Raw genomic sequence first — 10722 nt, 5'->3', positions numbered from 1 at the left:
CAAGACTGTTGAATCACAGACCTGTACTTCTGAAACAAATAATGGAAGATATTTTAAGAAAAAAGAAAAAGAAGAAGATAGCAGGAGGGGAAGAATGAAGGGGAGTAAGTCAGAGGGGGAGATGAACCAGGAGAGATGATGGACTCTGAAAAACAAACTGAGGGTTCTAGAGGGGAGGAGGGTAGGGGGATGGGTTAGCCTGGTGATGGGTATTGAGGAGGGCACATTCTGCATGGAGCACTGGGTGTTATGAACAAATAATGAATCATGGAACACTACACCAGAACAAATGATGTAATACATGGTGATTAACATAACAATAAAAAATTAAAAAAGAAAAACCTCCGTGTGCCTCACGTAATACTTTCCACACAAGTGGGTATGTCCTAAAAATCGGTCATTATTTCATGGATATTGGCCAATGTGAGGTATGCCAAGAATTTAGCAAGCGATAAAAAGCGAGTATCCACTGTGTATCTGGAGAGACTGACTGTGCGAACAGACAGTGGCCAGACCATATATAAAAGTAGAACTCTGACCCACAACTGCAACCCTCCTGGGGCCCAGGAGACCGACCCATTATGTACCATCACTAGCCCAGGAAGGTGTAATGGTACTGACTTACTGCTGTTAAGTCAGTCAGACTTGTAGGAAGTCACACTCCTGTCTCCGTAACAGTCCAGGAAGACAAGCAATAAATAACCTCAGTAACAGTTGGCCCCAAATGGCCAGAATGTGTTTAATAGTGGCCACCTTCCTTGATTTTTGTCCCTGCTTCCAACTTAGGACCCACCAGAGAAGGTCAAACACGCTCCCGTAACATCACATAGGCTGCCCAATACTAGTGCACCCACCACCAGCTTCTGCAGGGCACCAGCCTCCACGGGGACACACCTGACACCTTTCCTTTCTTCTCCCCGTGAAGCTCTCCCCACCCCTCTGCCTGCCTTTGAGTCTCTGCCAAGACCCAGGCGCTGCGTGGCTCACTCCCTTGCTAGAGCTAGCTCTGAAGAGAGAGCATTAGCTTCTTCTCACTTGGTTGGTCTTAGTTTATTCCCACAATCCTTATGAGAGAGATGACCAGGTTACAGCAGGACAGCAGAGAGAATTCCAGTGGCCCAGACCAGAATCCAGTGGGGCTCTCCATCCAGCCTCTGGATTCATACGCATTTTGGAGGAAATAATGAAGCATTGGGAACATCACTATGTAGGAAACCATTTATTTCTCCGATCCGCTGGAGAAGGAGACATGGTTTTCTCTGTACCTTCAGTTCAGTGGAGTGTGCAGCTTCTCAGAGTGTGGTCCCGGGACCAGCAGCCCCAGCAACAGCATCCCCTGGGTACTTGCTAGAAATGTAAACTCTCGGGCCCACTCCAGATCTACTGAATCAGGAATTCTGGAGGTGGGCCTGGTGACCTGTGTTTTCATAGGCCCTCGGGGTGATGCAGATGCCCACCTCTGGGTTTGAGAGTCACTGGCCTGGTTTTATGGCCCTTTCACATGCAAAGAGAAACCGCCTCAGATCTGTTTCTTTCTGGGAAGTAAAAAAGCCATTTGTCTTTGCAAGACGGCCCATAAACTTTCCATTGCAGGATGACCTCCTGTCTGTCATTTTCCTGCAGTCCATTTCCATGCAACAACCGAAGATTATTTCAGAGCTCCTGGAACATGCCAAGCAGATTCGAATGCTTTATGATGCAAAATGCAGAAGGGGAAAAATAAAACGGAGGCTTAGACGCTGCCGATAATTCCCTTTTCAGGGCAGATCAAAAGAAAAGAAAAGGAAAGCGGGGCGGGGGGGGGGGCGCAGGAGGAGAGAATGCTCTTTAATTTTGTGTATTCATGGAAACTGGAGACTTTTTGTTAACCTCAAATGAAGGCCTGCTCCCTAAACGAGTCTTATACGCCCGTGCTAGAAGGTTAATCCATTTCTATCTCCCGTTGTTCCGCTGCAGGGACTTATTTCTACAAGGACAAAGATGCAATTGTAAATCAAAATGATTGAACCACATAATCACCACAGTCAGCAAACACACCAGTAACTTTTTGTTCCTTTTTAAATCTTGGGAGATTTGAGAAAATTGGTGTTTTTTTTTTTTTTTTCTTCCTGTGGTTATTTGTTTGTTTGTTTTGCTGATTGCAGATAGGGCTGATGACCTCGGGTCCAAGGTAAATAATCACCAGCACTGTGGACGGGAGCTTTATGGCTCTTCAGCTGTGATGTGAGGGTCTCGCCGGTCAGAATGAGGCTGCTCCCCACCAAGCTAAAGAGAGGGCGTCAGTCAGGCTCATTGTATGACTCTTCTGCAGTAGAATGGGATGCTGAAATAGGACCCACCCCCACCCCCGGATAGGAGGCTCAAGAAGGACAGTGTCACAACCAACAAAGAGAGCCTCTCCTCAGTCTTGCCAGCCCCATGAATGTTCATCAGGGGGTAGGGGGTGTCAACTGAGTGGGGTGACAATAGGCTGGTGGTGAGAGACCCTCCCTTCTTCGAGGATCAGGAACATGACGCTAAAGAGAAAGGCTAAGCTTCCCAGGCCCCTCTCCTAAGAGCCACAGAAGGAGGAGAGAGAACCTGGCACAATCCACAGCAATCCCTACTGTGCAGAGGGCTGGAAGCCCAGAGATATTTTCCTTCTTCCTCTGAGTCCCTCTGGTCACCCACCATGTTCTCATATGAATTCAACACTTCACACAGACTCTCCTCTTAGATGAGAGGTTTCCCATCTGTAGTAGACCCATGGTTGCCTACCTAATAAAAACTTCTCATCCCTGTTCTGGAAACAGAGTTTGAATTTCCTTTGGAGAACGCTGCCTTCCCAAGTCCTCATAGTTTGGGTGGAGCCGACTCCAGTGGTTGTCCTTTGAACCTCGCTTGGCCAAGGAGAACATCCAAGTCACAGAGAATGGTTCAAGTCTGGGCAGACCGATGATCAGAGGAGGCCAATCATAGCCACTGACCATTTATCCAGGAATTGGCAGAAAATCCTGGGAAAGGCAAACTCCTCCTTACAGTGGGGTTGCAAAGCAGACAGAATGTGAGTCTGAGGTTGCCAGGGCCCAGGGGGGCTGCCTGCCTGAACAGGGACATTTAGTGAGGGTCTAGCTCCAGCCCTGTCCAAATTCAGCTCTGTCTCTGAATTTTCTTGGTTTTATTTGTTGTTGTTGTTTTGCCTAAACCAACTTCCGTTGAATTTTGGTCAGCTGCCATCAAAAGGATCCTGATAAATATATCATGTAATCTCAAAAGTTTTTTTTCCTCTCTCCTGTCTTCCTTTTCTTTCTTTTTTCTTTTCTTTTCCTTCATGCTAAGTGAAATTGAATTCTTTTTTTTTTTTTTCACTTGCAACCGAAAGAGTCCTGATGAATAATCATGGTAAATTATCGAACCGTCAACTTCAGGTAAATTTGGTAGCCTGAGATTATTTGAAACCCCAGGATAAATTGAATTTAAGAGTCTCCAGACAGACTTGAGAAGTAAATCTTTTTTTTTTTTAAGATTTTATTTATTTATTTGAGAGAGAATGAGAGATAGAGAGCACGAGAGGGAAGAGGGTCAGAGGGAGAAGCAGACTCCCTGCTGAGCAGGGAGCCCGATGTGGGACTCGATCCCGGGACTCCAGGATCATGACCTGAGCCGAAGGCAGTTGCTTAACCAACTGAGCCACCCAGGCGCCCCGAGAAGTAAATCTTATATGCAGGGAATTGGTAACAACCTATAGGCCTTTTATGAACACTTCTTCAACCCAATAGCCCCTCTTCTTCATGAGTACCCTGAGCCAGATACAGAGCGAGGGTGACAGTAGGTTCTGAAGATGCCAGGAGGAGACAGAGTGAGACCCCAAGTCAGAGTTGGGAGTTCTGACTGTGCCAAGAGAAGGAACTGAACAGAAGGGACGCCAGGTGTGAAGCTCTCATCTGAGGCAGGAGCAAAGACAGATGATGCCACCCAAAGACCCAGGAGAAGAGCCACCGTCAGCAGAGCCAGTGAGAGCTGGAAGACCACGCCATGTGACTTCACCAGCTGCCTCCTGAAACCACCACCACCACCACCACCCAGATGGGAAGGAGCAAATGACCCTTCACAGGGAAACAGCCCCGAGGCAGAGTTAGACTCTGAACTGACTGCCCTCCAGAGACTGAGTTTTTAACTTGAAGGGACCAAGGCAACCTGAAATGCAAGATTAAGAACTCTCTACTCTTGGGGCACCTGGGTGGCTCAGTTGGTTGAGTGTCCAGGTCTTGGTTTTGGCTCAGGTCATGATCTCAGGGTCATGGGACTGAGCTCTGTGTTGGGCTCCATGCTCACTGGGGAGTCTGCTTCCCTTCTCTCTCTGCCCCTCACCCCCACTCACGCACTCTCTTTCTCTCAAATAATCTTTATTAAAAAAAAGAACTTTCTACTCTTAAATGAAAAAGGTGGATCTGTAGCTAAGTTAAATTCAGTTATAGAAAAATAAATTTACCTTTATGACCACTTGAGGCTAAGCATGAAATTATGTTTAAAATTTATCAACTTTAGATGATTATATAATTATCAATTATTATCACTCTTACCAGTATAATTATTACTCCTAATACTGCTATTGTTGCTAAAGAAATTTGGAGTCCCTCTGAGCCAGAGTTGTGACATTCACTTAGCCCACTCCCACTAGATTATGAATCCCCAAAACTGTCCTAATTGGGTAGTAGGAGAGTGATACCACATAACTCAAATCATTACCCTTATAGCAAGATTATGATGATACACTTAGGGCTTTTTCTACCCAAGGAACAATTTCAGATGAAGGGTTTTTAACAGAGTTAGGAAGCCAAGTTGATACCATTTTTACAAGAAGAATCATCCTCATAACCATCCATTAGTATGAAATACACACCAGGTACATAGTATTGGGGGACCTGTCCTCCACCCCCACTCTGAGGTGATAGGTGACTTTAGAACGTGTTCATTTGGTTGATTGCCTGGCCATCTGTCATCTACCCATAATGTCCCTTTATCTACACAATTACAGAACACTTACTATGTGCCAATGAATCCTGGTTTCTGCACTTATATGACTGCTGATGGTATAGCATGAAATACACAAGAGGAGAAACACAGTTCCGGGATGGAACCACAAAGATTGGAAGGCACACCTGCTCAGAGCTTAAAAAGGGCCTCTGGGAGCAGGGGCTAGCAAACTGTGTAGGCGCCGACAGTGACAAGCTGACAAGGGGTGGGGGTGCACGTAAAGACACGGAGACGTAAACTAGCTGTGGAGATTTGGGGCAACTATAGCCAGTTGGAAGTACTGGATGCCAGGGTTGCAAGGGGGTAGATGGGAGGAAGAAAGGGTGGCACACGGGCAAGGATACAGTTTGAAAGTTCTAGAAAAGTTCAGAGAATCTGCAATGTAGTATCTAAAACACTAAAGTCCACAGAAGAGAAGACTCAAGCTTATGGTTTGAGCAAAGATCCTCCAATAGCAGGACACAGGCTGGGCCAGAGCTGTGTTGTCTGGTTTGGTAGCCACCAGCCCCATGTAGTGAATGAGCACCTAAAATGTGGCTTGTCCCACCGGAGATGTGCTGTAAATATAACCACATACGCTAGTTTCTAAAGACTTGAAGAAAAAAAAATACTTCATTGATAACATTTTTATACATTGATTACCTATTAAAATAAGATTTTGGATGTGTCGGGTTAAATAAAATGTATTCTTAAAATATATAATTATGTAAAATTAAAATATATGGTTAGAATAAAATTCACTTATTTCCTTTTACTTCTTTTGATACAGCTACCAGAAAATTTAATTTGCATATATGACTGGCAGGATATTTCTATTGGATAGTACTTCCAGAATACAGTGGGGGATATTAAGCAGAATGTTATGCATTCACTCATTCATTCATTCATTCATTCAACAAATATGTAATGAGTGCCCACTCTGTCCAAGTGCTGTTTTAGACACATTATTGAACCAAAGAGATAAGGATCCTGGTCTTTACGGGGGTTGTATCTAACAGATGGAAACAGACACCAACTGATGAATCACGGATCTGTACTTCTGGAAGAAATAATGCAATATATGCTAAGAAAAAAAAAAAGAAGAAGATAGCAGGAGGGGAAGAATGAAGGGGAGTAAGTCGGAGGGGGGAGACGAACCATGAGAGACGATGGACTCTGAAAAACAAACAGGGTTCTAGAGGGGAGGGGGTGGGGGGATGGGTTAGCCTGGTGATGGGTATTAAAGAGGGCACGTTCTGCGTGGGGCAGTGGGTGCTATGCACAAACAATGAATCATGGAACACTCCATCACAAACTAATGATGTAATGTATGGTGATGAACATAACAATAAAAAATTATTGAAAAAAAAAAAAGAAACAGACACCAAAAAAGAAAGGTAACAAGTATATTACATGTTGGATGGGGGTAAATGCTATGGGAAAAAGATAAAGTAGAGCAGAGTAAGGGATGCAGGGGTGGTGTGGGGTTGCAACTGAAAACAGGGGCATCAGAGTAGGATTCAATGAGAAGGTGACATTTGAGCAAAGAGGAGGAGATGAAGGAGTGAGCCATGGGATGAGAGAGGGAAGAACATCCAGTGCAAAGGCCTGGTGTTGTCTGAGGAGACAGCAAAGCAGCGGCATGGCCAGAGAGAGAGGAATATTGTGGGCGTGGGGTAGCAGGAGATGAGGTCTGAGAGTCTGCAGGGCGCAGTGGGAGAGGAGCCTGGGGCGCCATTTTAATGAGGGAAATGGAAGCCATCTCAGGGTTTGGGGCAGAAAAGTGACATGCTCTGACTTATGCTTTGAATGGATCATTCTGGCTACTCTGTTGATGATGGACCAAAAAGGGGCAAAAGGAGAAGCAGACAAATGAGCCAGAAAGGTACCCTGGTTGCCCGGGTTAAAGACGCCAGTGACCCAGATCAGGGGAGTGGCAGCATAGGAGGTGCGCAGTGGTGGGATCCTGGGCATATCTGAAGTTAGAGCCAACAGCGATTTTCTGATGTTTGGGCACAAGAGAGAGAGAAATGAGAAGAGTCAGGGACAACCCCAAGTACTTGGCCTGATGGGTGATGCAAGAAGTTATTGGCGACCCAGGTTCAGGATGGGGGTGGGGGGGACTTGTGGAGTTCAATGTGTTGAAATAATCAAGGTAATACATGTTACCTAAACACCTAAATCAAGGTGTTGAAAACAGGGAGACAGCAAGAGGGGTATATTTAAGAGATACATAAAAAAGTAGAGAATTTGTTAATTCTTAACTGAGACAAGGGGAGGAATCTAAGTTAACTCCCTGGTTTCTAGATAACGGGTAGATGAAAGCATGACTTGTTGACGTAGAGAATTTTGAAGGAGAAGGAACCAAAACTGATGCCAGGACTGGGGAGGCTTCTCCACTAACCATGTGCAGGCAGAGCTGGGTTCACCTAAGGTATAACCAGTCTTCTCCTGGGATGATCGATAATTTCCAGAGGATAGGTGAGCGGAGGGAGAACAGGTGCTGCTGGGGGGACAGTATTCTGAGGGTACTGTAGGTGGGGTGGGGGGAGACAGGAAGAGGAAAAAGCGACCGATGTTAAAAACAATCTGATAGGACTGCGTTCTGGGATTCTATCTCATGCTGTTTTCTAGAAGTTCAGAGATTGAGAGTACTGAAAAGTGCTGGGAGAGAAGATGCTACCTTTCTACAACAAAGGTACATGCCAGGTAAACAGCTAGCGCTTTGGCTAGTATCTGAGTCCCTCGATCTGGCCTGAACTGTAGCTCTGGGAAGGGCTGTTGTCAGAGCACAAATGGACACAGAGTAGTGTCATGGACAACTGTCACATGTCACATGTGGACAAACACCGAATTTGAACAGATCTCACCATGCCAGTGGGTAAATAAAGAAAAAGAAAAAAAGGGTCTTTGTAGAAATACAGAACAAGGAAGGGAAAAGAATCTAGGAGACTTAAGAAGAAGGACACAGGTCTGAAAACGGCACACTATCGGATCTGGAAAAAACATCAAGGAAGCTGTCCACTGTCATCGGTAGGATGGTGTCAATGACACGGTTGCAGGCAAACAGGCTGAAATTAAAAAAGCAATAGGATGTGTTGGAAGGAGAAAAGGATTAGGTGAGGAAGGGCGGTTAGGACATTAAAAATGTAATAGCATAATTAGAGTCTTCACTGGAAACCTAAGAGGCAGAAGCAATGTTACCCACTATTAGATTACAATTGTTGAGGATAAACTTGAAAAGCTCTCCTAGAATGTAGAGGGGAAAAAAAGCCAAAAGGATGAGATCAGGGAGTGAGGACATAATAGATACAGGGCACAGAGAAGCCACTGGCAAATCATTGCTCCTGGAGGAGAGGCCAAACCAGATGAACAAAACCAGATAACAGAAAATGGCCCAAGCAGAAGAAATTCTATGTGAACAGATTGCAAGGGCTCACTGCATCCCAATAAATGAGCTGAAGTCCTCTAGACATATTGCATCCACGATTCAAGAAACTAAAGTGGGGAGAGAGGACAAGTCAGAAGAAGTGAATTCAACAGTTACGCCAAAGGCACAGCTCTGTCATGATGACAAAGCAAAAGGCTTGGATATCTACGGGAACACGGGATGCCCAAGAACTAAAGTTGATCACAATTTGAGTTTAATGCTGCACATGCAGGAAAACCACACCCACCAGATGACTCTGCTGTGGGCAAACAGAGCACAGGAGGGGGCCATCCAAGGGATCAGCAATGTCTGATGGACATGTTCCCTTTGGAAGAGTAAGTAGAAAAATATTACAAGGATAGGACAACAGGGACTTTCTTTCAATGGCCGACCACTTGGGAATATATGAAGAAAATGCAAGAAATGAGACAGGATTTAAGAAATCAGGTTCCGATGATGCTTTGACAGACAATACAAAGAAATAAAAGAAAAACTGGTATAGATTCCTCTCTTTGGTTCTGAAGATGGAAGGGAAGCCGACGGGAGAGGAAAGGAAGGTAGCAGAAGAGGAGGAGAGGGGTAACAAGCACGAAAGAAGAGGTGCTCCAGAGGATTCCATCATTAGGACCTGGGAGCAGCCCAGACCTGCGGCTGACAGTGGGACCCTCCTCAGGGAGAGCTCAGCCTTAACTCTTGGAACAGTTTCTGGTGACACCGAGGCCTCCGGAAAACCATACATGATTCTCAGGCCTGGACTGTGATCCATCCAGTTCCCTGGAATGGAGCGCGCCCACTCCCTCTCAGTGCTCTGAAGGCAGGAGCCACAAGAGACCATCACCCACCTGCGCAGAGGTGCTGTGAAGCTTCAGCAGCCCATTCTCGAGACGCTCCATTTTGGACTTGAGCTCTTCTCCATTTCTGCGCAGCAAGCTCTGGTAGAGTCTGATGAACTCCAGGAATGATTTGGGAGTTGTGTAGTTGTAGCGCTGCTCATTGCTCAGATAAGACTGAGACATCTGGTTGACACTTGTGTGGACAAACGCCATAAACTTGCTAATCGACTGCTTGACTGTGGGCTGAAATCAAAGAGTGGGAAACAAAGCAACTGTCTGGACATGAAGACTGGAGGTGACAGCCCACCCCATTCATGGCCTCAACACATGGAAAGTTTTGCTCCAACAACTCTACCCAGGCCTGAACTTGAACCCTGAAACTCTGGACATGGAATTCCTTGTACCTGAGGTAGAGAGGACCTTGAAGAGTGTCTCCTTTGCTCTCTCACCTCAATGCCTTCTGTGTTCTGTAAGAAGCGGAGGCTGATGGACTCCAATGCCTGCCGAGGCCACTCGTGGAACCAGTCGATGGCCGTGCAGTTCACAATGGCTGGGAACTTCCTGCTGCGGACTCTCAGCTTGTCTCCCACAGGGGAAAAACAGAGAGTCACCTGAGAAATTAGAAGGGTGGGGAGAACCAAGAAAGTGTCAGGGAGATACTCACAGAGAGACAGTTATGGCTTTGGGTTCTTCATTTCCCAGAAAGTTGGGAAACACATTCAACAGAGGAAGAAAAAAAATCTGTCAACACTAGCCAGGCTTCTAGCCAACAAATTAAGAATGCTGGGACTGCATGAGGCAGGAGGGAGGCTACTGCCCTTGAAGCAGATGAGAAGGGCAGCCTTGCAAAATTGCTCAGGTGAAGAAAGGCAATCCACCTTCCCAGCCCACTGCCAGTGTAATCAATGAGGGCAGCCGTGTCCAAAATATCAGCAGAGGCTCTTATGAACCATCTCTGGTCCGCCTACCCTGGGCAGTAAATCCTTCTATACCTTCAGTTGTCGTCGGACCCGATTTACAAAAAACTTCCAACAGTTCTCTCTGTTGTCAACAAGACCTTGGCTCTTGACTTCGTTCCTCACATTGTTTATGATGTTTTCAACTTCATCATCAGAGTAGAGGTCCGGGATCTCTCCTGGGAGAAATGGAACACAGATGGGTGGCTTTGGCATCTCTCTGCATGATACAAATAGGACGTGAGAGGCTATCCAAACTTTGGACACAGGGCCTATGATTTTTTGGCCATGTTCCACCACTCTTGCTGGTGGAATTGGACAGACACCATATCTACTCCTAACTCAGTGCAGGTGGAGGGATGACACTTTAAAGAATGGGAACAGGGTAATGGCACCATTTTGTCCTGGGCCAGCAGCCTGTAGCACAAAAGCTTTCAACTCTCTTTACTTCTTTTGCCTTTTAAAGCATTTATTTACTAACTACTGTTAGTAAGAATTTTGCTCCTGA

The 10722-nt window shown here is 45.8% G+C and overlaps 1 protein-coding gene across 3 annotated transcripts in view; it reads right to left on the bottom strand.

Annotated features, from left to right (window-relative positions):
* Nucleotides 1-9839, bottom strand: part of LOC141370723 (dynein axonemal heavy chain 9-like) — a 149762-nt gene extending 139923 nt beyond the window's left edge. For all 3 annotated transcript variants that reach the window (XM_073881722.1, XM_073881723.1, XM_073881724.1), the window contains exons 1-2: nt 9708-9839; nt 9268-9501 (exon numbers count right to left, since the gene is read on the bottom strand). In XM_073881722.1, coding sequence (XP_073737823.1) covers nt 9268-9471 — 204 coding nt within the window. In that variant the 5' untranslated portion in view covers nt 9472-9501; nt 9708-9839. The remainder of the gene's footprint in view (nt 1-9267; nt 9502-9707) is intronic.
* Nucleotides 9840-10722: the final 883 nt, after the last annotated feature.

Source organism: Callorhinus ursinus, unplaced genomic scaffold (genome assembly GCF_003265705.2).
Source record: "Callorhinus ursinus isolate GAN/ISIS: 27379988/994484 unplaced genomic scaffold, GSC_fseal_2.0 scaffold43, whole genome shotgun sequence".
Lineage (NCBI taxonomy): Eukaryota > Metazoa > Chordata > Mammalia > Carnivora > Otariidae > Callorhinus > Callorhinus ursinus.
The sequence above is the reverse complement of the archived record's forward strand: the minus strand, read 5'-3'. Positions and strand labels throughout refer to the sequence as shown.